This window comes from Helianthus annuus, chromosome 7 (genome assembly GCF_002127325.2).
Source record: "Helianthus annuus cultivar XRQ/B chromosome 7, HanXRQr2.0-SUNRISE, whole genome shotgun sequence".
NCBI classification, from domain to species: Eukaryota; Viridiplantae; Streptophyta; class Magnoliopsida; order Asterales; family Asteraceae; genus Helianthus; species Helianthus annuus.
Window position 1 is genome coordinate 148873525 of NC_035439.2, and position 27788 is coordinate 148901312.

Consider the following 27788-nt stretch of genomic DNA (forward strand, 5'->3'; position numbering starts at 1 on the left):
CTAAGATTTTTATGCTAAGATTTTTATAGCATTCTAGTTGAGGAGTTTCAACTGACACATTATATGAGGCAATGGACATGACCTTTAACGACTTCCAGCAATGAAAACAACACATGACACCAATTACAAAGAAAATTGGGATCAATGCTATCATCTTACATGCTACCATAACTGTTTTCTGGATTCGTATAGACAAACTCAAAATCAGGACCTTTAGATACTGGAAGACAATAACAAACACATCCAATTAATCAAAACTTAAACAAATAATAATCAAAATCAAACAAAAAACAACCTAACAGTAGACAAAATAAATCTTCAGAAGGCACCGAAACTCCTGTACGAACCACAAAACGACGTCTTCGAACTTTCAAATCCTGTACGGTATCGGTCGGAACGGTTCGGTTCGAAACGGTATTTGTCGAAACGGTTCGGTCCGAAACGGTAATGGTCGAAACAGTACGCGTCGAAACGCTTCGCGTCGGTTAGAAATGGTACGGGTCGAAACGGTACGCGTTGAAACGGTCCACGTCGAAACGGTTCGCTTCGAAACGGTACGGGTCAAAACGTTCGAGTTAAAACGGTCCGCGTCGAAACGGTACGGGTCGAAACGGTTCGTGTCGAAACGGTCCGCGTCGAAACAGTTCGGTTTGAAACGGAACGGGTCGAAACGGTTCGCGTCGAAACGGTATGCGTCAAAACGGTTCGCGTCGAAACGGTTCGATTCTAAACGGTACGGGTCGAAACGGTACGAAACCCGCCCCGAAACCTGTCCCGTGCAGAAACTTGTGTCGTCCCAAAACCCGTTGCGATCCGAAACCCGTCCCGTGCAAAAACCCGTGTCGGCCCGAAACCTGACCCGAACCGACCCCGTTCCGATCCAAAACCTGCGTCGTGTCGAAACCTGTCTCGGCACGAAACTCAATTTGAACTGAACCCGTTTCGTGCCGTAACCCGTGTCGTGCAGATAGTTATACCGGCTCGAAAGTCGAAACCCATTCCGATCCGAAACCTTCCCCGTTTCTTTAAGACACTAACCCACATCGACCCAATTCTTTAATGTTGTCGACCCGCTTTGACCCGAAAATAAAAAGATGAAATTTCAAGTGACCCATTGTGACCCATTTAGTTAAAATATCTAACCCAAACCAACCCATATAATTTTAAAATCAACCCAAATTGACCCACTTGGAAGGCTTTGGGTCAAGATTGCCCCCTCTAGGTGTCATCCCTCTCATATGGGTGAAGAAAATGTGGGCCCCATGCCCCTTTGACCAATCACATGTTTTTTAAAGATTTTATTAGATTTTTATATGTTATTTTAATAATAGGGTAGTGAGTAGTTAAAATTTGTGAAACTATTACAGATCGAATGTGAAAAAGAATGAGTGAGAATGAAACCATAACACATAGCTTAATGTGTTACAGATTACAAAATAAGTTAAAGACAGACATCAATAACAAATAGTTTTCTCTAAACATCTAAGTACGGTTTACGATTAACGGTGGACATTTGGAATCATTAAAATACGAACTCTTGCGACTTTGAAATTGTTTGATCTCTACCTTTAGACAATACAATTTCTTTTTGACCTTGTAACTTTCTACAAAATAAAAAAGCCATCAGGTAATCTAATCTAATAAAAAAAAGAAAAAAAAGAAGAAGGCCAAATATGAAAAACCAACATGGGCCATTACAGACAAGACAGTTGGATCAACTAGTTACGTGTTGGACCGTACCGTTTCCGTTTACCTAACAGCCAAACACAACCACCTTCGATACACTCTAGACAGACAGCCTCCATCGGTCTCTCCTCCCACAAGAAACATCGCCTCACATTTATAACCACCACCATTCGCCTCTCCATTTCATATCTTGTCATTTTTTATATTTTCAAGCAGCAACGATGGCTCAAGTAGTGACTACAAAGTTGCTTCACACTTCTTTTGTTGGCAATCAGATTGATGAGAAGATCTTCAACCTTTCTGGTGTTGCTTCCAATTGCCCGATTAGCCACCGCCGCCGTCGTCGTGTTCTTAGCGTCACCGCTAGGGGAGCCGCCACCCAAGTTGTTCCCGTCACACCGGAAGACACACATAAGGTCTGTCTGAAAATCAGTTGCTAATATTTCAGTATATACAGGAGGATTATGTTATTATTTAGGATCATATAACCTGCCTTATAATAGTTGCTTTGATACTAGTTGACTACACCAATTGTCACAAGATGTATTCAAACTACTTTTGTATATTCAGAAAGGGTTGGCGGGCGCAGCTTGTTGCCCGTCTACCTTCTGTTTTGATGTAACTTAACAAGTTTTCTGGTTATATCAATCGTTTGTTTCATGTTTAAAAAAAAAATTATCTCTTACAGCCTACATATTGATTATTACAACTTCTAAGAAGCATGAGCAGTTTAGGACATAATATTATGTACACTGATTATTTGATTTTGATTATTCAATGTTAATACAAGTTTTTTTTTTTTTTTTTTTTTTTTTTTTTTTTTTTTTTTTTAAACCAATCATAATGCCAATATCATTCCACACGAAAAAGGGCAATTACAAAGCAATGGCAGGTAGTCGGGCAACAAGGTGCGCCGCCACCCCCTTTTGAATAGAAAAACCAATTCTACTAAATACATGCGAGTGTGTATATATAGTTTATATACACTTTTATTATTATTTTTATTTCAACTTGAACGAGAATTAGTTACTTTCCACAAATGATCATTTTCGAAACACACATCCAAACACCCTTTAAACTTGCTATGGTTACATGGAGGTAGACATTTAAAATCAACAAACTCATACTTGTGTAACCAGACAGGAGAGAAGAAGTATCAATCACCGGAAGTCGTAAGAAAAGGCAGGTGGTCGAAGCCCATTGTTAGGCGCAAGACAAAAATCGTTTGTACAATCGGTCCGTCCACTGACACTAAGGAAATGATATGGAAGCTAGCCGAGGCTGGAATGAACGTTGCAAGATTAAACATGTCCCATGGAGATCATGCTTCTCATCAAAAAGTTATCGATCTTGTTAAAGAATATAACGCTCAATCTAAGGATAACGTCATTGCAATCATGCTTGACACAAAGGCAGATTTCCTCTACTTTTTACTAACGTCAATTTAAAATCGTCCTCTGGTCATCCGAATTAACTAATATCACAATGGTTTTACTTTTACGGCAGGGGCCCGAGGTCAGAAGTGGGGACTTGCCGCAACCAGTTACGTTAGTAAGTGGCCAAGAATTCACGTTCACAATTAAAAGAGGCGTTGGCACTGAAGATTGTGTTAGTGTTAACTATGATGATTTCGTAAATGATGTAGAAGCAGGTGACATGCTTCTGGTTGATGGTACGTTAGAATGAACTTTTACTCCGTTCCCAAAATTTAAAATGACTAAACTTGCAAAAAATAAGGTACTCTTGGTGATGTCACTTTTAGGTGGTATGATGTCACTGTTGGTGAAATCTAAGACGGAAGATTCAGTAAAATGTGAAGTCGTGGATGGTGGCGAGCTTAAGTCTAGACGGCATCTAAATGTTAGAGGAAAAAGTGCAACTTTGCCGTCCATCACTGGTTAGACTCATTGTCAACTGTTACGATAGGTCGATAGCAATAAACATTTGTTGTATTTCAAGAATCTAATTTTTTATATTATTTTATTTCAGAAAAGGACTGGGATGATATCAAATTTGGTGTGGATAATCAAGTCGATTTCTATGCAGTTTCTTTTGTTAAAGACGCAGAAGTTATCTATGAGTTGAAGAATTATTTAAAAAGTAAGGATGTGATTTTGGTTGAAAAATAAAACTTTTTATGATAGGTGTTTGTAGGGCTGTAAACGAACCGAACGAACACGAACAAGGCCTTGTTCGTGTTCGTTCGTTAAGGAAATAAATGTGTTCACGAACGGTTCATGAACAGTTACCGAATGAGATTTTATGTTCGTGTTCGTTCATTAAGGAAATGAGCGTGTTCACGAACGGTTCACGAACACAAATAAATTTGACGAATGCGACGAAGGATAAAGGTGGATGGCCCAGAAAGTAGCACTAGAACTTGAATTCTGTATTCGTCGATGTAAATAATAAGAAATGAAAGGGAAATGGTGCATAAACAAGGTGAAACAGGGTTTTCCAAGTTTAATTCTCAGGGTAATAAAATAAATATAAGTTTAATAATATAAAAAGTATAGATAAAATATATGAAAGTACAAAAATATTTCATTAAAACACAAACATGCGAACATAAACGAACGCAAATGAACGAATGTTCACGAACACCTTACCAAACGTTCACGAACACAATTGAACGAACGAGACATTTGTTCATGTTCGTTCATTTAACTAATCGAACGAAATTCCTTGTTCTTGTTCGTTCGTTTATTAAACGAACGAACATAAACGAACTTCCCGCCAAACGGTTCACGAACTGTTCGCTGAACGTTCGGTTCGCTTACAGCCCTAGGTGTTTGAAAAGATCGTTATACTTCAAGCTATATTGTTTATTACTTTTCAGTTTCTCATTCTATCGTGTTACTACTGGCTTGTAGGCTGTGGTGCGGATATTCAAGTTATCCCGAAAATTGAAAGTGCGGACTCCATACCAAATTTACATTCGATTATCACAGCATCTGACGGGGTAAATTTGTTGTTTTTTTCTTCGTTCATGTTAATTTTCCCTTAATGGGATATTTGGAACTTTGTTAGTTAGTGCTGAATGCAAAATATTTTGGTTGTTAGAAAAATGTGACACGGGAAACCGTTTGTATGCGAATGATGTTTTGCTTTTCACAGGCGATGGTTGCAAGAGGGGACCTTGGTGCAGAGCTGCCTATTGAGGAGGTTCCGTTGCTGCAGGTAATAGTAACTTTCTATCATTAGCTCATTCATACATTTATAGTTGAGTAAAATGCCATTTTCGCCCCTAAGGTTTGGCTACTTTTGCGACTTTCGTCCAAAGGTTTGTTTTCCGCATCTGGATCCAAAAGGTTTGAAATATTGCCATTTTCATCCAACTCGTTAACTCCGTCCATTTTTTAACGTTAAGTCAGGGGTATTTTTGTCTTTTTAGACATTATTGGCTTATTGCGATGATTAAAGATTTTGGGTGGGGAGAAAGGCAACAGAGGTGGATCTTTATCTTTTATAATATTTTTTATTTTGATAAACAATGTCTAAAAAGACGGAAATGACCCTCATTTAACGGAGAAAATTGGATGGAGTTAACGAGTCGGATGAAAATGGCAAGATTTTAAACATTTTTGATCAAGATGTGAAAAACAAACCTTTGGACGAAAGTCGCAAAAGTGGCCAAACTTCGGGGACGAAAATGGCATTATTTTATAATTAAATGGGTTGAAATTGGCACCACTATAGCATAAACTTACAGTGATCAACTCGAATTGAATTACTTTCATTAGGAAGAGATAATCAACACATGCCGTAGCATGGGAAAAGCAGTTATCGTTGCAACAAATATGCTTGAAAGCATGATCGTTCATCCTACACCTACCCGTGCAGAGGTATCCGACATTGCTATTGCGGTTAGAGAGGGTGCTGATGCAGTCATGCTTTCTGGAGAAACCGCTCACGGAAAGTAAGACATCCTTCATGTATCAAGAGTGCGGTTTTAAAATATTTATTCTGTGATTCTGTCTCATATTGTCTCATGCTATGTAGGTTTCCGCTAAAAGCTGTTAACGTAATGCACACAGTGTCGTTAAGAACTGAATCGAGTATAATGAGTAGCGGCACAGTGTCTAGTCTTAATCAAGCCTTTAAGGTGCATTATGATTCTGATTTTTGTTTATTAGTTTTGAATAGAATGCCATTTTCGTCCCCGAGGTTTGGCCAGTTTTGCGACTTTCGTCCAAAGGTTTGTTTTTCCGCACCTAGATCATCCAAAAGGTTTAAAATCTTGCCATTCTCATCCGGCTCGTTAACTCCATCCATTTTTCACCATTAAGTCAGGGGTATTTCCCTCTTTTTTTGTTAACTTGGCAAAACGTTTTTTTTTTTTTTTTCAGGGGTATTTGGTCTTTTTACATAAAGTGAAAAAGGTTGAATTGCCCTTTTAAGTTAGCAAAAAAGACGGAAATACCTTTGACTTAACAGAGAAAAATGGATCGATGCAACGAGCCAGATGAAAATGGCAAGATTTCAAGCCTTTTAGATCCAGATGCGGAAAAAAAACTTTGAATTAAAGTCGCAAAAGTGGCCAAACCTCAAGGAGGAAAATGGCATTTTACTCATTAATTTTTTTAGCTTTGTATTACAACGCTTATTTGACCTCATGAACAGAACCATGTGAGCGAAATGTTTGCATACCATGCGACATCAATGTCCAACACTCTTGGAACTTCAATTGTGGTATTCACGAGAACTAGTAACATGGCGGTCCTACTGAGCCATTATCGGCCTAACGGCACTATATTTGCCTTCACAGATAAGTAAGTCTTCTGTCTCCTAATCCCCTTAATAACTGTCGGTTTTTTTCGAAGATTGCTACGTCTGCATATGTTGATTTTCTTACTGATTTTCAAACAGTAAAAGGGTACAACAAAAATTGGCTTTGTATCAAGGAGTTTGCCCCATTTATATGGAGTTCGCGGATGATGCTGAAGAAACCTTTGCAAATGCTCTTGTTGTGTTGAAGGTAAGACTTTTGTTTCGTCTTTTTACATGGGTAATATTCTTGATACTGAAAGGGAGTTTGTGTATACAACAGAATGAAGGGATGGTGAAGGAAGGTGAGCATGTAGCTCTTCTTCAGAGCGGCAAACAACCCATCTGGCGGTTCCAGTCTACCCATAATATTCAGGTCCGAAAGGTGTAGCCGCCGTAAAAGATCCATGCTTCCTTGTTATGTTGATTTTTTGGTCGTTTTTAGTTTCCCCCGAGATGTTTTTCTTCATCTCTGTTTTTTTGTCATATGCCTGCCATTTGTAGACACTACATTATGTATCGGATTGATAGAACATCAACTTCTGTGTCATTTACACAAGTTTATAGAAGTATTGATATTGTCATTATTGGAAAATGTCATCTGTTTATTTTTATTGAATTGTATTCATGCATGCGTGTGTTACTTACAATACAATCTGATTGTTTTATTACGGAGATATCAATTTATTCGACAACATTCACATCAAAGCCTGTCGCTTTAGGATCAAACATTGCTTTTGATGTTTGTTTACCTGAAAGAGTTTACTCAAGTGAAAAGTAATTTCATTTATTGTTTTAATCCTGTATAGAAAAACCACCAACACATTGTAACTTTTCACTTAATGAATGCATTACCCTCTATGAGATAATACAATGAGGCTAAACGTATCCCATGTATGTTTAATGCGCCCTCTATGAGATAAAGTAGAGAAATGTTATTTAATGGGCCAAACTATCTACACACCAAGTGTGAAGATAGTCACCCTTAAAAGGTGTTTTTTGTCCTTATATGCACACATTGCAGTGTCGAACGTGGCCAAAACGCGGCGTTTTGGTCCGGTTAACCAGACAAAGACTGACAGGTGTCTGACGGGTCTGTTGACCGGACCAAAACGCCGAGCTTTGGCCGCGTTTTGGTCCTGTCAACCAGACCGGGTGTCAGTCTTTTGTCTGAAGCTCGGCGTTTTGGTCCGGTCAACAGACCCGTCAGACACCCGTCAATTTTGTCTGGTTAACCGGACCAAAACGCCGCATTTTGATCACAGTTCCATTGCAGGGTGTGCATATAAGGACAAAAAACACATTTTTTTGTGTGTAAATAGGCAAAATGGTGTGTAGATAGGTACACCCTATTTAATAGAGGGGAGGAATACATTATTGGGATGTGCACGCTTCGGTTATTATCTTCAACCGAAACCAAAGTCTTCAATTAATCTAATATATTAACCAATCGATTTCGGGTTAATCGGTTCAGTTTATTCGGTTAGTTTCTTCCGTGGTTCAGTTCGGTTAATAAGCAAAACAAAACTTGGTCTTGCTTAAAATACATGAAATGAAGATTAAAAAAAAAACTAGAAATTTATGAAAATATGAGTGATTCGGTTAATTTTGATTTTATCAGTTTCTTCTAATTCGGTTTTGATTTAGGGTGTGTTCCCGAGTTAAAAATCCCTCCTCATCCCTCCCCTCCCCTCCATGTCTTTCCAAATTGGAAAGACTATTATCAGGCAGAAAAAACTCCATTTTCCCTCCCCTCCCCTCCTGTTAAGTGGATCTCTGGAACACAGATTTACGATAATCCCTGATTACAAATTTACCATCGCAATATAAACGGCGTGTCTACGGCTCTTTGTTCCATAAGCAATGGATTACTACGATTTCAGGAACAGGTTGAATTCACAATCCTCATCTTCATCGCCTCATCCCATGGCTTCGCTCTACCCTAAGATTGGTCATCCTCCGCCGCCCCGGAATAACGCCACCGCCTCCCCTTCCTGTAAGTAAGCTCTGGATTATATTAGCTATCTATTCAGTGATCCCTGATGTTGGTATTTTTTCAGCAGGAATGGGGATTAGGGTTACTTTAAAACCGGAATTTCGGATTACCCCACCGGTAATTTCTTTACTACTACTTTTTGTGTAGTAATTGTTATCATGAATTGCATGGTTCGTAATATAGTGTTATCTATTTTTTTTAGTATTGCATTCAATTCCATTGATCACTTGTAATACAAGTATAGTTTGGCCTACTTGTTATGTTTTGTTTCACATACATGTTAAAGCAAGTTTTATGTCCAACTTATGATTTATAGTTGTTTATTGTAAGGGTATAAGAACATCAGATATTGGTCTTGAAAATGGTTTTAGTAACTAATGGATTATCTAGCATTCCAGCCAACATAGTGATACTGTCTAGCATGTCTAGTATTTACCGGTGTTTACCGGTGTTTTACCGGTGTTTTACCCGTAAATACTAGTACCGTACCGGTACCGGTACCGAAAAATAGGGAAAGTGGGTACCGGTACCGAATATACCCGGTACGGTTCGGTACCGGTACCCGGTACCAAATGCTCATCCCTACATCTTATAGCCACCTTTCGGGTAGTGGGCCAAACCTCTTTGAGGATTAGGAGTCCCACAACTCGTGATTGCAGTTGCATCTTGCAGGCCAGGCATACATTATCACTATTTTGGTCGATGTGTCATGAGAATGTGGCTTTTGTTAGGTTCTTTTGGTGGGAGTTTGTTGCTTAATATGTAGGCTTATAGCACATTGAAACGAATCATGATATAAGTATGCAAGTTCTTTTCACAGTTGATAATGATTATTAATATCCTTTAAGTTGTATTATTGATTTGATGTTGAGTCAGTCACTCAGTCATACAGTCTTATCAATTTAGAGAGGTTAGAGAAGGTAATTAGTTTGACTAACTAGATATAATAGAAGTGTATACTTAAAAGAGCCTCTTTATCGTTTTGTGTAACTTATTGCTTGGTTCTTATCTTAAGTCTTGATTAAAATACTTGTATTGTAGCCTCAAATGTATCCACACATTGGAGAGATTCCTCGAAGCACATTTCAGTTCGACTTTGAACTAGAGAGGAAGATACTTGCTGAAGCAGAGAAGGAAAACCCAAATTGGAGCAACCTAGGGCTGGAAAACCTTCCCCGTGAAACTGCAAAACCAATATCTCGTGCGGTATGCCACTTTTCTGACTCATACACGGTTTAACTTGCAACTAGTTCGAAATAATTATGGCCATGTATTTGTTGAATGACCCTACACAAGGAAGAAAAATCTGGTTCTTCTTTGCTACTTGGATAGAATTTGCCCAAGTCCGTTGTTTTCTCTTCATTAGTCCATCTTCTAAGTGAAAAGTAAAAAAAAATTAAAAGAATCAGTAGTTGAAAATAAACAATAATGATGCACATGAATGTAATCTTAGGCTTTTAAATGAACTGAACGGTTAGTGAACCGTTTGCGAACTTTTTGGCGTGAAGTTCATATATTCAATAAATGAACGGACTTGAACAAAAATTTTTGTTCATTTAACCATAGTTGTTAAAAGCCGTCGCAAGGGCGAAGGTTAGAAGGGGCCGGAGGGGGCGCCCGACCCCCCGAAATTTTCGCTCAGTAGTGTTATGTATATAGCTTTCGTATAGAAATTTTTGGGTATATATGTTTTCGACCCCCCGGTTCTATATAAATTTTTGGGTATATACGTTTTCGACCCCTCCGTCGGAAATCTCAAGATTCGCCACTGAGCCGTCGCCTCTTGCGCCTAGGCCCAATTTCCTAGCAAGGCGAGGCAATTGCGCTTTAAGTCAAGGCAATTGCGCTTTAATTCTCCAGGTGATGGTTCATGCGCATATTCCAGTGAGATTACTAGATTCTGGAGAGTTTCCGACCAAATTCTTTAAATTCTGGCAAGATTCCAGCTAGATTTCCTACTTTTATCTAACGAAAACTATTTTTCTACACTTATAAACAAGGATTTATAACTTTTGGAACTTAAAAGACGATATAAAATGTTATATAATAGCTTTAGTTTTATTTTATTTGAAGAATAGTATTAACATTCTATTATATAAAAATATTTTAAGTTTTTTTTGTTGTGCGCTTTTTTTTTTCTCAGGCTCGCGCATTTTTTACGCCTTGCGCCTAGGCCACAAGCGAGACCTATGCGCGTTGAGTGCGCCTAACGCCTTTAATAACTATGCATTTAACTAAACGAACGAACATGAACACATGTCACCTTCATCCATTTACGTGCGTTAATGTTCTTTATGGCCGTTCGTTTATGTTCACTTGTTTACAATTTACCTTCGTTCATGTTTGTTCATATATGTTCGTCCACGTTTATGATTGTTTACATATCCATTTAAAATTATTTATTAGTAGTACGAATTGGCCCATCATGCATCAACCCACCAGTCCAATAAAAAAATGTTAGAACCGAGTCTTCGGTAATCAACTAAGGAATGGACAAGAACACATTCATTATCTTGGTTTATCTTTGTTCATTTACGTTTTTTATGTTCATTATGTTTGTTAATATATGTTCTTTTATCTTTGTTAACATTCGTCCATTTACGTCCATTTATAGTATTAACGAATGAACATAAACGAACAAAAACATGCCCTGTTTGTGTTCTTTCTGTTCGTTTATAGGCATATGTAATATGTAGGCCTGGCAAAAGTAACCCATTAAGCTAAATTTGGGTCCTTTTGGGTCATAATAAAAAGTTGCTGGGTTGTTTTTGGTTTAATAATATTTTTGATGGGTCAAATTAAAAAAATGAAAAGGCTGGAATGGGTCAAGAGAAAATTAGAATGGGTGAAATAGGGTTGAACAAAAAATCAAACGGGTCTCTCAAATCACATTTGAAGGAATGAAGGGTGATGACTGAAATCGTCTCTGCTCAATCTCGCATCAGAAGTCTTTGAAATCATCTCATCCATAATCATCTTCTACATCGATCTCATCTCTAACCCTAGAGGTGAACTTTTTGATCTAACTTAGAAACTTTACACTGATCTCAACCCAGAAAATGTGCTCTACATCTCTAGTTTTCCCTCAATTTGTTGGTATAATTTGATTTTAAATATTATGGAACCCTTTTTTAAGCCAACCTGACCCAACCCGAAATCCGTTCCGACCTGAACCCATTTTGACCCGAACCCATTCCGACCCGAACCAAAACAACCCTTTTTTTGATTGACCTGTCCCAACCCGAACCCATTTTGACCCGCTACCCGACCCGCCCATCTTGCCAGATGTAGTAATATGTCTTGAAGCACATAAGTCTTAGCCAACCGATTATATTGGATATATTTTAGTATTAGATTGTATTAGTTATTATTAATTGATTGGTGTAATTAGTCATGTATATCTTTTCTATATTTACGGATGTACTATGCCCTATTTAAGGGGTCTTGTTATTCAATACAGACATACAGAATTTTCCAACTATCTACGGCTTTTATGGTATCAGAGCCGTAGGTTCTGAATACCATCCTCCTGTTCCTTTTCTTTTTCTTTTCTTGATCTTTCTTCTTTACCCCAAAAGCCTACTGGTCTTCGGACTTCATCGGATACGTCCGATAATCAGTCATGACTAAAAACTCCGCTGAAACCTCGTCTAAACCCTCTTCCCTTCACCCGGCGTATTCAGTAGCAAACATCCAGACAAAAATTCGAACCTTGGATGGAACAAAAGTCACTTATTCGTCCTGGGTTAAGCTTTTTCGCCTGCATGCTGTAGCCTACAAGGTTTCTGAACACATCACGGATACGCCAGCACCCGCCACAACTTCCGCAGATTATGAAGCGTGGAAGGAACTCGACGCGTTGGTTCTACAGTGGATTTATAGTACCGTGTCAGACGATCTATTAACTCGAATTCTCGACACGAAGGCTACGGCCTACTCTACCTGGTCAAAATTGGAAAAGATCTTTCTCAGCAACAAGAAGGCGCGCGCTGCAGCACTTGAAACAAAATTCTGCAACCTAACCCTCGGCGCCTGCGCATCTGTCGAAGAATATTGTCAGCGCTTGACTGATTTGGCAAATCAGCTGGCCGATGTTGACCAACCGGTCACCGAATCCAGGTTAGTTCTTCAACTGGTTCGCGGTCTTCCCGAAGAATACAATACCACAGCAGCCTTGATCAATCAGAATGGTGTTGATTGGGACCAGGCCATCACCATGCTCAACGACGAAGTTCTAAGGATCGAAGCACGCCAAGGATCCCCGTCCACTGTTCTCGCTGCTCCAGCCGCACCAGCACCGCCAGCGCCTGCCAATAACAACAACAACAACCCTCAACCACCGCATGCCCAATACGCTGCTTTTCCCCAGGCCCATTATGCTAGTCAGTCACCACACGGGGGGTATAATGCTTTGTGTCCATCCGATTTAAGTGCTGCTTTTGCTAATATGCAGGTTAATCAACCCAACTCTTCCTGGACTTCGGACGTTATGGACACCGGAGCTGAGTCTCATGTTACTCATAATCCAGGTAAAATTTTAATCCCTGATTCATCTCCTGTTTGTCGTAATATTTTGGTGGGTAACGGCAATTATTTACCAATTAACGGATCTGGCACGGGCTTTCATCCATTACCAAATCGTACCTACATTCTACCAAACGTCCTTTATAGCCCACAAATCATTAAAAATCTCATTTCTGTCAGACGATTTACTCGGGATAATAATGTGTCTGTTGAATTTGACCCTTTTGGTTTTTCTTTGAAGGATCTCAAAACTAAACGGATTCTCTCACGTCACAACAGCATCGGGGACCTCTATCCATTTACTCCACCATCCTTGCCACCTCAAGCTACCTTTCTTGCATCTCCTGCTTCTCCATGGCATGATCGTCTTGGTCACCCCGGGACCCAAGTTCTAGATATTTTAAGTCGTAATTTCAATTTTTCATGTAATAAAGACAAATTATCTCATGTTTGCAATTCTTGTCAACTTTCAAACAGTAAACGTTTGCCTTTTCAGTCTTCTAATACTTTTACTTTTGCTCCGTTTGACATTATACATTGCGACTTATGGACGTCCCCGATCACGAGTAAATCTGGGTATAAATATTATATGGTTCTCATTGATAACTTCTCGCACTTCGTGTGGGTATACCCTCTTAAATACAAGTCTGATACTTTCCCAACTTTCACAAAATTTCACCAGCTAATCTTCACACAATTTAATCGTAAAATTAAAAGTTTTCAATGTGATTTGGGCGGTGAATTTGACAATCTTGCATTTAAAAACTTTGCTAACCACCATGGTTTATTATTCCGTTTTTCCTGTCCTCAAACCTCGTCCCAAAACGGTCGTGCTGAACGTATGATTCGTCGCCTCAACGATATCATTCGTGCTCTTCTAATTCATGCCAACCTTCCGCCGACGTTCTGGGTGGAAGCCCTTCACACGGCAGTATACCTTCACAATATTCTACCCACTAAACGCCTTAATTTTTACACACCAACCTTTGCCCTTTACCTACGTCATCCTGAGTACGCCCACTTACGCGTATTTGGTTGTGCCTGTTACCCCAAAGCCTCCAGCCACAACCACCTCATCTCAACGGCCCACTGGTCCGCCACCAGACACATCCGCCCCATCCCAACACCCCACTAGTCTCCCTCTCACACCCGGTCAACACTTTGGTCAAGCACCTACCCCTTCTATTCCCATTTCAGCGGCTTCCAACCAACACTCTATGACCACTCGGTCTAAATCCCGTGCCACCTCCCATACCGCTCTCACCACTACTACCTTATCTCCTATCCCGACCACCTATGCTAAGGCCCTAGCCGATCCGAATTGGTTAAATGCTATGCAAACCGAATTTACGGCATTACAGGTTAATGATACATGGGAGCTTGTTCCACGCCCTCAGGATCATCCAGTTATCCGATGCATGTGGCTTTTTCGCCATAAATTTAAGTCTGATGGGTCTTTAGAACGGTACAAGGCACGATTGGTGGTTAATGGTAATTCACAGACGGTGGGTATTGATTGTGATGATACATTTAGCCCGGTTGTTAAACCGGCTACTATTCGGACCGTTCTCTCTCTTGCGGTCTCGAGGTCCTGGCCTATTCATCAATTGGATGTGAAGAATGCTTTTTTACATGGGGAGCTTCACGAGACTGTTTTCATGCATCAGCCTCCGGGATTTTATGATAAGCGTTTTCCCAACTATGTGTGCCGGTTGAAAAAGTCTCTCTATGGGCTCAAGCAAGCCCCGCGTGCATGGTACACTAGGTTTGCTACTTTTATTACCTCGCACGGCTTTCGGAGTAGCGCATGCGATAATTCTTTGTTTGTTTATCATCGGGATGCTAATAATATTGCATATTTGCTCTTGTACGTTGATGATATTGTCCTTACAGCATCTAATGATGGTCTTTTACATGATATTATTGGCACACTCTCACGAGAGTTTGCTATGACAGATCTGGGTCGGTTACATCATTTTCTCGGGATTAAAGTTACACAACACGCCCATGGTATTTTTCTGTCTCAGGCTCAGTATGCGAAAGACATTATTGCTCGCGCGTCTATGACTTCGTGCAAACCGTGTACGACACCAGTTGACTTATCGGCTAAATTGAGTGCTACTGATGGTTCCTTATTTTCTGACCCGACTTTATATAGAAGTCTTGCTGGCGCTCTGCAGTATCTCACATTTACCAGACCGGATATCTCATATGCAGTTCAACAGGTCTGCTTATTTATGCACGAGCCGCGGGACTCTCATTTTTCGTTCATGAAGCGCATCATACGGTATATACAAGGGACCATTGAATATGGTATTCGTATTGTTAAGTCCGCATCTCATTCATTGGTGGCCTATTCGGATGCTGACTGGGGAGGCTGTCCTGACTCAAGACGTTCTACTTCAGGATATTGTGTCTTTCTTGGTGACAATATCGTTTCATGGTCCTCTAAGCGTCAACCTACGGTGTCTAGATCCAGCGCGGAAGCAGAATATAGAGGGGTTGCTAATGCCGTCGCAGAAGCCACTTGGGTTCGAAACTTGTTACTTGAACTTCATACACCTTTGCGTCAGGCTTCGGTCATTTACTGTGACAATGTCTCCGCAGTTTACTTATCCAATAATCCGGTACAACATCAGAGGACAAAACATATCGAAATTGACATTCATTTTGTTCGAGATAAGGTTCGTGTTGGCCATATCCGAGTTCTTCATGTTCCTTCATCGCTTCAGTATGCCGATATATTCACAAAGGGGTTATCTCGACAGCTATTTCAATCGTTCCGTTCCAGCTTGAGCGTCTGTCCTCCGCCCGCTCAAACTGAGGGGGTGTCTTAGCCAACCGATTATATTGGATATATTTTAGTATTAGATTGTATTAGTTATTATTAATTGATTGGTGTAATTAGTCATGTATATCTTTTCTATATTTACGGATGTACTATGCCCTATTTAAGGGGTCTTGTTATTCAATACAGACATACAGAATTTTCCAACTATCTACGGCTTTTAATAAGGTGCAGACATCTTTTGGATAATTATCTCTGCTTTGCTGTAAAATTTTTCCTTTCTAGAGTCTAGACACACTTTCAAGTTGTACTGGATCACCTCTTTGTATTAAGGTCCATAGTTATATACTTATATATTAGGATTCTTTTCCCCAGAGAAAAGTGTCCGGATAGTCCCTGTGGTTTGCTTCATTTCCACCTTTAGTCCCTAACCTTCTAAAATTACAGCGAAAGTCCCCAACTTTTGCAATTTCGTTCCCGGATAGTCCCTGAAGCGGATGGGGGTTAGTTTTTGGTGTAAAGTGGGTGTGAAATGACCAAAATACCCTTACTGGTAAATAAATAACTAAAAAGTTAAAAGAAATATAATTAATATTTAAATATTTATGTGGGACCCACCTCCCACCCCACCCTCCATAAACCCCAATCTTCACCACCTCCACCTTTGACCACCACCATCACCACCAGTCTCCACCATTTCACCTTTCACTACCACCGTCATCCACCTTTCTCCCACCAGATCCGCCACCCTCCAACCACCCACAACTCCGATCACTGTTCACGGTCTCCACCACTCAACACCACTGTGCACTACCAACAAACACCTTTAACAACCGCAGCACCGCAAACAACACCCAACCACAACCACCTTTAATCATGACCACCGTGCACTACCACCGGCGACCGCAGAAACGACCTCCCATAACCACGACACCACCACAGTTCATCTTTACCTCTCCATATACCACCGCACCACCACTACTACAACCCATTACCTTCGTCAACAACCACGCTAGGTGCTGATGATGGTGGTGCGTTGTGGCGGTGGTTATGTTCACCGGAATTTCTCAGGGGCGAGTCAAACCAGACCCCGGATATGTCCATATGGTGCATCTGAAATAATCATCATCATCATCATCAAAACCATCTCCATTTAACAGGTGAAAAAGGCGTTTTCTCAGTTATGAAATTGTATTGCTTTCAACCACTAAACTCATCACAACTTGATTCAAAGTTTATTATTTATAAAAATAAAATGGGGGAGTTCAATCTGATGTTAACGTGTGAAGGTGGTTGTTGGCTGTTGCAAGTTTTGATAGCTGGGGAAGGGTTTTGGTGATGGCTGGTAGGTTGTGTAAAGAGATGAAGAAGGTGGGGAAGGTGGGCCCCACTTATCTTTTATAAATGTTTAATTAATTAACGTTTTATTTTTTTTTAAATAAAGAGTATTTTGGTCATTTCACACCCACTTAACACCAAAAACTAACCCCCATCCGCTTCAGGGACTATCCGGGAACGAAATTGCAAAAGTTGGGGACTATAGCTGTAATTTTAAAAAGTTAGGGACTAAAGGTGAAAATGGAGCAAACCACAGAGCATTTTTCTCTTTTTCCCCACTATTTTGTGCTCCACTATCACCGTATACGACATGTTCCCATTGTAATTTGTGGAAGGGTTAGAACCATTTACTTTAGGCCAAGTCCTGTTTTGGGTAATGTACTTTCTTTACACATTATAGTAACAAGCTTGGATTTCATCTTTATTAGAACCATTTGTTAGTCCGTTTTGGCTTAAAGTAAGTTGGCACAGTATAGTAACAAGCTTGGATTCATCCGTTTTGCACCGTAGGGGTGTTCAGGATTCGTTTCGAATTCGAAAAATTCGAAATTCGTTTAAATTCGATTCGATTATCAAGAATTCGTTTCGATTATAAGAATTCGAATTCGAATTCGATTCAATTCGAGTCAAGTAAATCGAATACGAATCGAATACGATTTTATAATTTCAAATTCGATTCGATTCGAAATTCGAATAAAAATTATACATTTTTATATAGAATACATATATAATTTTTATTAAGCTATACTATAAATTATTTTCAAAAAATTTTCCAAGTATTAAAATTATCCATTAGGTGACCCGGGCTCGTACGTGATACTATCACGGGAACACTCCACCACGCGTTATACTCCACCGCCACTAAAACATATAACGCGTTATATGTTAACGAAAATCCATTTTTGTTATATTTTCAACGCGTGATGGGTTGGTTTTGTGAGTGGAATTGTTGGTTGGGGGAAAATTGTTGGGTGTGGTGATGAGTGATGACCACCCCCACTAAAAAAGGTTATGAGTGATGGAAAAATGGTCGATGACATGGCGGAACTTGATTGGTGCTTGTGAGTGATAAATTCTATCACTAGTGAACCACCCCCCCCCCCCCTCCTCCCCTTACCAAACCCACTACATGACCCATAAGTAAAACCTAAGTAACAAATCTCAAAAGATCTCTAACCATAAAAATATTAACTTGGAATGTAGAGTGATTATTCCCGACTTCTCGTTTTGAATTTTAGACTTGTGGTACTTTATTTGAAACTTTTTAATGTGATATCGTGCTTTATGGCTGCTTTAAAATTTATGTTTCATTTTGATTGTTTTTCATGTTTAAAGAATCTGAATTTAATCGAATTTATTCGAATTCGATTCGAATTCGAAATTTTAATCGATTATGAATCGAATAAGAATTGGGTTTTTTATTTGAATACGAATTCGAATCGAATACGAATTCAAGGAAAAATAAAAATTATTCGAACAATTCGATTCGAATAATTCGAAAATTCGATATTCGATTCGATGAACACCCCTATTGCACCGTACATAAATATTCCTGAAATTTTCCCAATTCTTGCAGAACTCTAGTGCTAGTGTAGATCCGGTTGTGGGAAAATACACAGCGACAGGTCTTAATAGAGACGCAGTGTCTATTGCAGTTGCCAAGTACGGAGATAATCCAATTAAGGTATCTACTTGTCTAGTTTTTTTAAAGTTTATTAGCATTCATACTTACAGGTGGTGCTCTAAATGGGAAATATATATATAATTGATTTGGTTGACCTGTTTGAGATGAAACATAAGTGCAATTTTAATTTTAATTTTACAGGTTAGGGAATTTGTGAGTGGGTACATGGTGTTGAGAGAAATGGGGTTCGAAGCAAATCGTGTCGCTGAAGCATTATTCGCTCATGATAATGATAAGGAGGCTGCAGCACATTTTCTGACCACTTCATCCTCATAATGTTAACAATTTCCTAAATAAATAATGACTATGAAACTGAAATCTTAATCAAAGTGTAAATATTGTGTTTTAAGTAAAAGTTTTCTTAAAAGGAGTATTTTTTAGAGAACAGTTAAAGTTAATCTCGTATTATTCTAATTCCAAGCATGTTGCGACTACTAACAAAATAAAAACGAAGTATTATAATTCATAGACAAATATATTATATATTATGACGACGGGGGCATCAACTGCTACATATAAAAATAAAATCACGACGCTTGTTTAATAATTTAGTAGCATGTTACAGTTGGTCAACTCTTAATAGTTTAGTACCATACGTCCATACGTATATGTCTACCGCCACTAGGATTTGGTTGGCGCATGCATTTTCTCACTCCAATAAATTTTAACATTAACGATGCATGTGGATACGGATATTAAATTAATTAAAATGTTGAGATAATACTATATGATAATAATGTGGATTATTAATATATTATGATTATCATAGTCTTACAATGGTTTCCATAGGTTTTCACCTATCGTAAGGAGGTTATATGGTGAAATTGAACTATCGTGGGCTTGCAATGTAGATTTACTTAGGCCTCAACTTATTAATGTTTTTGGATTAGTTTCAAGTTAAATCATTTGTGTATTTGTTTATCTATGATAACATGTGTGTAGTGTACATGTTAAGGTAGAAACAGCCAAAAATGATTAAAAAAGATGAATAAGTTTTGGGGTGAATAAAATGAGACTTTGTAGCTCGTTTATTTGTTATATTCTCTACCACGTTTTGATCAATACTTCAAGATGAAGATTATGTTCTTAAAAATTTATCTGATTGATTATAAAAAAGAAAACCTTTCTTAAATATCTCCTGCTATATTTCTATTCTAATGGAAATTACAGAAACTAATTAGATAATAATATAAAAATTATTTGTGTAACACTTGTATTTTTGTTAACAACAAAGACCCAGACCCGGGATTAGTAGATCACCCTTCCGCCCGAAAAAACAAAATGTGATAACCCGAGCCATCAGGGTGAAGAAAAAACCTACAACTAAAAAAAAAACCTGTTAATCATTTGTCAATAAAGTATCAAAAAAGCATGAAACACAAGTGCACAAAAAATGTGTTAGCTTATAACTAAAAATCAAAAGTCTTGGTAGTTGGTACCTATTTGAAACAAAAGTAAAAAAAAAGAACAAAATGCCAAAATTGATATAATAATGTACGTATAGACGAAATAAAATATAAGTCACGAGAGGGTTACAGGAGCAGCGTGTGTTCGTCGGTGGTTACCTTCTCCACCACCGCTGCCTGAACCACTGTAACAGTTTATGCTCCTCCTAAATATTGAACCTCTTCTTATCCCAAATCACTCCATTTTTGGTATTGAATTATTAGACTGAGCTCTTCCCTTTCACCACCACGTGCATCTTCCGATTATCTCTCCAATCTCATTCATTGCTCTCTCTCCACATTTATTATTCTCCACCTTACCTCCATTAATTCTAGCCCCTACCTTCAAACTTCAAATCTCTCTCTCTCTCTCTCTCTCCATTCATTTGTCTCTTTCATTCTGGTGTTTCTCAGTGTTTCAGCTCATTGCTTGTAGATAGATTCTCACCAAATTCAGGTACAACTACATATCCTTCCTCATTTAATTTAACTTATCTTCACTCATTTCAATTACCTTTATTCGTCTACTATTCTTTGTTCAATTTTATCTTGTAATTTTGTATTTGTTTTTATCCAACTTTTCCTTCTCTTACAATTTTGTCATTTCGTTAGTTACACTTTTTTGTCTGTCGAAAGAATGATTTAGCTGATTGGCTCATGTTTCTTTTACTAGTAAATTTTTTCACTTTGCATTGGTAGTCCAAAGAGAAATGAGTTTGAGTCTCGCCTGAGTAAAAATAAGTGGTTGAGCCATGGTTTTACCACAGTGCGTCTTCGGACGCTGGGTTTCCTTTGGAATCGTGACGGCCCGGGTCATCAACCAGGGCCGTGTCCCTGAGAGCTCAGGGCCTGGACGAATAGAATAAATGGGCCCATGTATTTTCAAGCAATTACGTGTTAACCTAACAACAAATAATAAGAATTTACATGAACAAACGGTTAAATAATTTTTTACAACAAAATATCACACGTAATACACTATATTAATTAATTATATATATGAACTGGCCGAGTTACATCAATATCGCAGGTAAGCGAGCAACAAGCTGCGCCGCTACCCCTTTCTGAATAGCAAACCCTAGCCTATTAAAGACAAACCCTGCCCCCTGTTGATGAGCAACTGCTGTGGACAACCTTTTGAACCCCTAGCCTATAAATAATTTAATATAAACAAAAAATTAACTTAAATAAACATTTTAATACAAATGAATATGAATATCTATATGTATTGGGTTACACACTCAATAATTTTAGAACTTTTTTCTTCCTAGAACAAATGTAAACATAAAAATCAAAGAAAACAAAATGTTGTCATGTCTCGAACCAAAGACCCGTGTATTGACAAGTAAACACATACTCATTAGAGTTATAACAATGTTAATGTTTCATATTGGACTGTTAATATTTTATATATAAATATAATGAAAGAATTTTTTTTCGGCCCTTAAAAGTTTTAGGCCCTGTTCAGTGGCACACCTTGCACACCCTCTGAAACGGCCATGCATCAACGTTTTCTGCGTTCACAACATGGGTAGCCTTTTGCCATTGTATTTACCGGTTGATTGGGCTTTTGTTGGCTTTTTTTAATAAAAAGAAAGTATATTTTTTTTTCATTTCAATATAATACAAACCTTGTCACAGAAGTCAGTAAATAGCGGAAGAAGAAAGAATAAAAATATAGACGTAATTCATTTACGTTTCTTGTTTGACTGAAACATATGCTGTCTGTAAAAAAACATGTATCATGAACAATTGTACCCAAACCAAAGATTTATAAACCCAAAAAACTGATACAAATGTGAAACAAAGAACTTGACACAAATCACTCACAGACCTCTCACTTGTAGATTATCAACAAGACAGTCTACTAGACAATAACAAGTAAATCAACTCTATGTGAATCAAAAGGATTCACTGAGGACCAAACCCTAATTTCCTTAAACTGGGAGAACGATAACAGGACTGAAAAGATGAACACCAATGACAAGTTGTCCAGAAGTATCTTTATATAGGATGACCCGGTTGAACTATCCGAATAACCCGGATCCACTTGTAACCATTTCGGTTGTAACAGCAACAGGCCCAAGTCCAGCTTTAATAAATAGGCAACAGGCCCAAGACAACTTCTAGCTCAAGACAGCTTCTAGCCCAAAACAGCTTCCAACCAATCGAGTAGTCCAAGTCTTTAGTTCAAACCCACAGGTACATTATCTCATAAAACAAACATTAAAACCAGCTATAAGAATCAAAAATAAAAGTGACATAATAAGAAGTATTACTTTTAACACTGTCATACATACAAGTTAGCTGTACTCAATTTAATTAGATTAATATTCAACGTTCATCTCATTATGGCAGTTATTTATGAATTTTATTATTATCTCTTCACCTGCACACTACTAAATCCTTCTTTTTCAACTTATTCTTCTTATTCAGATGAGTAGAAAAGCTTTGTAGAAACATATCGAAGACGATGGGCAACAAGATGTGTATATTCTTTGCTGTTTTATTGCTCGGAGCAAGTTTACATTCATTAGTTACTGCAGAGCCCTTTGAAGATAAGCAGATTTTAATTAACTTCATTCAAAGCATTTCGCATAGCCGCGCAATCAATTGGGATATGGGTTCGTCAGCATGCGTTAACTGGACCGGGATAACATGTAATCATGATGGTTCAAGAATTATAGCTCTCCGGTTACCTGCTTTTAGTCTTCATGGTCCGATTCCACATAACACTCTTAGCCAGTTATCAGATCTTCAAATCTTGAGTCTGAGATCCAACGGGCTAACGGGCCCGTTTCCTTCGGATTTTTCCAATCTTAGAAACTTAACAGCTCTTTACCTTCAGTCGAACGGGTTCTATGGCCCGTTGCCTTTGAATTTTACTAACTGGAACAATCTTTCGATACTTGATCTGTCGAATAATGGTTTCAATGGAAGTATTCCTTTTTCCTTATCGAATTTAAGTCATCTTACGGCTTTAAACCTCGCTAACAACTCGTTTTCTGGTGAAATCCCGAATCTTAATATCCCGAGTTTGCAAGAGCTTGATTTGTCAAACAATGATCTCACCGGACCCGTACCGCAATCTCTTGAAAGATTTCCTAGCTCGGCTTTTGTTGGTAATAATCTTTCTTCTTTAAGCTCAATGCCACCTGTTGTTTCTCCCACCAGCCAACCAGTAGCGAAAAAACATACAAAACTCGGGGAACCTGCGATTCTCGGAATCGCGATCGGTAGTTGTGCGTTAGCGTTTGTACTACTTGCGTTGCTAATGATCCTCCGGTATTCGAAGGATAAAACAGAGGTTTCAGAGAGACCACAGAAAGAAGAAAAGGTAACAAAACTGCGATCCGGAAGTCAAAATGTCAACGGGAATGGAAGCCTTGTGTTCTTTGAAGGTAGCAGCCTTGCGTTTGATTTAGAGGATCTGTTTAGAGCTTCGGCTGAGGTGCTCGGTAAGGGTACGTTTGGTACGACTTATAAAGCCGCATTGGAGGATGCAAGCACTGTTGTTGTGAAGAGACTGAAGGAAGTTGCTGCAGCCAAAAGAGATTTCGAGCTCCAAATGGAACTTGTTGGAAACATTAGGCACGAGAACGTTGTTACTCTAAGAGCTTATTACTACTCGAAAGACGAAAAGTTGATGGTGTATGACTATTTTGATCAAGGGAGTGTTTCTTCAATGTTACATGGTATGTTTCTATCAAATTTCTTGTATGATTTTGGTGGTTTTGTTTGTGTTGGTGAGTAACAGGTCAAACGGGCCAAACGGGCCATGTATGTAGCTTAAGTATAATTTGCAGTCCCATCTAGTTATAACTTATGATCAATTTGTAATTTCGCAGCAAAAAGAGATGAAAACCGGACTCCATTAGATTGGGATAGTCGATTACGAATAGCCATTGGAGCAGCAAGAGGTATTGCTTATATCCACACACAATCTGGAGGGAAACTTGTTCATGGGAACATCAAAGCCTCCAACATCCTTCTAAACCCGCAGCGATACGGTTGCGTAAGTGACGTTGGCCTGGCCCCGGTGATGACCCCGTTAACGCCACCAGTAATGCGTATAGGCGGCTACCGGGCCCCAGAAGTAGCAGACACTCGAAAAGTGTACCAAGCGTCAGATGTCTACTCTTTTGGAGTTGTGTTACTAGAGCTTCTAACAGGAAAGTCACCTACTCATGCAACTGGAGGTGAGGAGGTGGTGCATTTGGTGCGATGGGTTAACTCGGTGGTGCGCGAGGAATGGACGGCGGAGGTGTTTGACGTGGAGCTGTTGAAGTACCCAAACATAGAAGAGGAGATGGTGGAGATGTTGCAGATTGGGATGCAATGTGTGGCGCGGTCGCCTGAGCAGAGGCCGAAGATGGCGGATGTAGTGAAGTTGGTGGAGGATATACGGAGGACGACGAATGCGGGTGCGTCCGGGGTGTCGACGCCGGCAACGGAGGCGACGACTCCGGCAACGGAGGTGACCGCGTCTCCGGTGGTAGCTCAACAGATAGGATCATCTGTTGTTGCAATGTAATGTAATATTATTTTTAGAGAATTGGTTGTGGAAATAACTGTAATATTAAAAAAGATGTGACATGGGTATTGGTTATTTTTTTAATGGAATTATTACTGTGTTAGGGGTTTGTTTAACTACATTATTGACAAATTTCCCAATTTGTGGTTGACTATGAAAGGTAAACCAAAATATTTGATTTTCAAAGTCTTGTGATAACTTTTTTAAATAATAGTCTTTGGCTGCTTCTTGTTCTAAGATTTTTCTAATGAAATTTTAAGAACGTGACATATTCTTAAGCAAATATATATTTTTGTTCATTTAATAAATTCGTTTAGAGGCGCTGCCATAATGGTTTCGAGTCCGCCGCGTGGTTGTAATCACACAGTTTGTTCATGCTTGATCAATATATTTTACTTATGCTTATTGCATATTAGTTATACATATATATCTTTATAAATATATTAGTTTTATTCGTTTCTATATCAATGTAAAAAACAGAAAACACATGCAATTAAGCTAAAAGATATATAAAATAACGGACTAAATATTATTAATATCTTAAATAAATCATTTTTAGACTATGAGGTGTGGATTCTCCTTACTCATTCTTCCCTCAAATCCACATCAGCCTCCCTTTTCATGTTAGCATCCTCCCCCAAACATGGGGTGTGGACATGTGGTTCCGCCTTCTTCCATTTCAATTTTTTTATTCAATGTATTTTATTTATAAATAACATTTTTTATTCGTTTAATTTGTTAAATTAAAAATAACTAAACATAATTTTAAATTAAATTAAAACTTTAAAACATTAACATATATAGCTAAAAACAAATTTTAGTGGTCTTTTTAAAATTAAAACCAAATTCTAAGGGGTCTTTTAGAAACAAAACCAAATTTGAGGGGTTTGCAAGCTAAAAAACAAACTTGGTGGTAAAACTTGCAACACATAAAAAACCTTTTTCACTCCTTAGACTAAAGGGTATGGTGACATCCCATCCTTGGAGGACCATCCGCCACATAGGCGTCACGTCATAGTCCTCCCAAAGATGCACCATCACCTTGAACTAGAGGGTATGGGAGGATGGTCCTAGTCATAGTCCTCCCCACCATTTATATATATATATTTTTTAATCTTCTATGTTTTTTTTAATCTTCTATTTTTTTAACATTTAAAAAATAAACTAAGAAAATATTTTCATTACATAAACCACATTACATAAACTTAAAAAAAAACATACACTAAATAAAAAAAAAACAAAGACTTAATAAAAAAACATAGAGTTAAATAATTTGATGTTTTTCCATGATGTCCTGTTGTAGTTTTTTCAACATCGAACGTTTCGGCTCGGGTTTGTCCTCGACATTCATCGATATTATATCCCATTCCTTGAGCCGAATTTTTTCATCGGAAATTCGGATTTTCTCATTCGACAATCGGACCTTCTCGCGTAACTTTTCTTCCGCTACACGAGTTTTTTCTTCGACGGCCCGCTCCTTCGACTTCGTCTTTTGGGCCGAGATGTCGTTGTACATGTTCCATAAACTCAACCATGTTCGGGTCCACCTTTTCCTTTTCTTTCCCCTTGGCCCGCTCCTTCTTTGATTTGTCTCGGCCCGGTGGACGCTCCGCTTCATGTACGGCGTACTCCTCTTCGTCAAAGTCGGCGTCATCATTTAAGTTTACGTGACACCTCGGGTCCGATCCACCGGCGCTAAAGCTACCCGTTTCCGATGTTTTTTGGCGTTTCGCCATCTCCACCTCGTTAGGAATCGGCGACCATTTCGGTTCCTTTTTCATAATTTCCCACGCGCGAACGTGAGCAAAGTTGGTATTACCATTGTTGTTCTTATAGTTGTCCAACGCTTTTTTGAAAACATCGTCGTCGCTCATGCCGCTACGACGCCCACTTGTATATATTTTATTATATTCCTCGCAAAACCTATTGACGGCCGAGTTCAATTTCCGCCACTTTGACGACACCGAGTCGATATCACGATACGGGCCTTGGTCCATAAGTTCGAGGAACTTCGCCAAAACCTTGGACCAAAACCCGTCACCCGTTTGGTTATTACCTATAATAAAACAAACAAAATATATTAAATTTAAACAAACAAAAAAATAAACTGTTAAAAAAAAGTAAACTGTTAAAAAAAATAAACACACTTTAAAAATACGATTTAAATAAAAAAAATAAAAATTAACCAAACTGTTGACCATCAAATTTAAATAAACTTTAAAAAAAAAATTAAAAATTTATAAACTGTTAAAAAAAATTTAGAAAAATATACTTAAAAAAAGTATAAACCTTAAAAAAAAGATAAACCTTAAAAAAATACGAACCTTTTGTCTTGTTGTTAGACGTGGCTATGAAAGCCTTGGCTAAGGTTTCTTCTTCGATTGGCGTCCACTTAGTCGACTTCGGTTTGGACGATTGATCACCAACCACTTGCTTGCATTTGTTTCGTTTTCCTTTTCCTTTAGCCGGTTGGGTTTCGGGAACAACCTCCACATCGTCGTCGGGTTCGGGTTGTTGAAAGGGTTGCATCGGGATCGGTTAGGGTTGAACGGGTGGTGTCGGGTTCGGTGGGAAATTATAAGCACCTCGTGTAAGATTTTAGGGTAAATGGCTTTCTTGCCTCCTGTATTCTCATTCCTCAAATATATATAGGTATGTACAAAACCCTAGAATTAATTACAATTGACATAATTATGGAAATACAATATTGACTCCTATTACACCCCCGCAGTCGAAGCGGGAGGTTGCCGAATGTTGAGACTGGAACGAAAATCATCAAAAAGTATCCGGGGCAGCCCCTTGGTGAATATGTCAGCAATCTGGTGACGAGAGGGCACATGAAGGATTCGCACTTGACCTCGCTGAACTTGTTCCCGCACAAAGTGAATATCGAGCTCAATGTGTTTCGTACGTTGATGTTGCACCGGATTACCTGACAAGTAAATAGTACTCACGTTGTCACAGTATACTAACGTGGCACGAGTGAGAGGATGTCGAAGCTCAAGAAGCAAATTGCGTAACCAGCA

At 38.7% G+C, this 27788-nt stretch overlaps 2 protein-coding genes across 4 annotated transcripts; both read left to right on the plus strand.

The window, feature by feature from the left end:
• Positions 1-1693: 1693 nt before the first annotated feature.
• On the plus strand, positions 1694-7048 carry LOC110869292 (plastidial pyruvate kinase 2). The gene is made up of 12 exons (XM_022118592.2): positions 1694-2102; positions 2826-3098; positions 3193-3358; positions 3449-3583; positions 3676-3786; positions 4560-4648; positions 4804-4866; positions 5430-5605; positions 5689-5791; positions 6310-6458; positions 6556-6664; positions 6737-7048. Exons 1-12 carry the CDS (start codon positions 1908-1910, stop codon positions 6842-6844), a joined length of 1677 nt encoding a protein of 558 aa, XP_021974284.1. The 5' UTR covers positions 1694-1907; the 3' UTR covers positions 6845-7048.
• A 13234-nt stretch (positions 7049-20282) lies between these two features.
• On the plus strand, positions 20283-24881 carry LOC110869293 (probable inactive receptor kinase At4g23740). 3 transcript variants are annotated; one of them, XM_035975451.1, is made up of 4 exons: positions 20285-20685; positions 22076-22430; positions 22665-23923; positions 24077-24881. In XM_035975451.1, exons 3-4 carry the CDS (start codon positions 22702-22704, stop codon positions 24760-24762), a joined length of 1908 nt encoding a protein of 635 aa, XP_035831344.1. In that variant the 5' UTR covers positions 20285-20685; positions 22076-22430; positions 22665-22701; the 3' UTR covers positions 24763-24881. The 3 variants fall into 3 exon arrangements, with proteins under 3 accessions (XP_021974285.1, XP_035831344.1, XP_021974286.1); XM_022118594.2 differs by having other exon boundaries at positions 22303-22430; XM_022118593.2 differs by lacking the exon at positions 22076-22430 and having other exon boundaries at positions 20283-20685.
• Positions 24882-27788: the final 2907 nt, after the last annotated feature.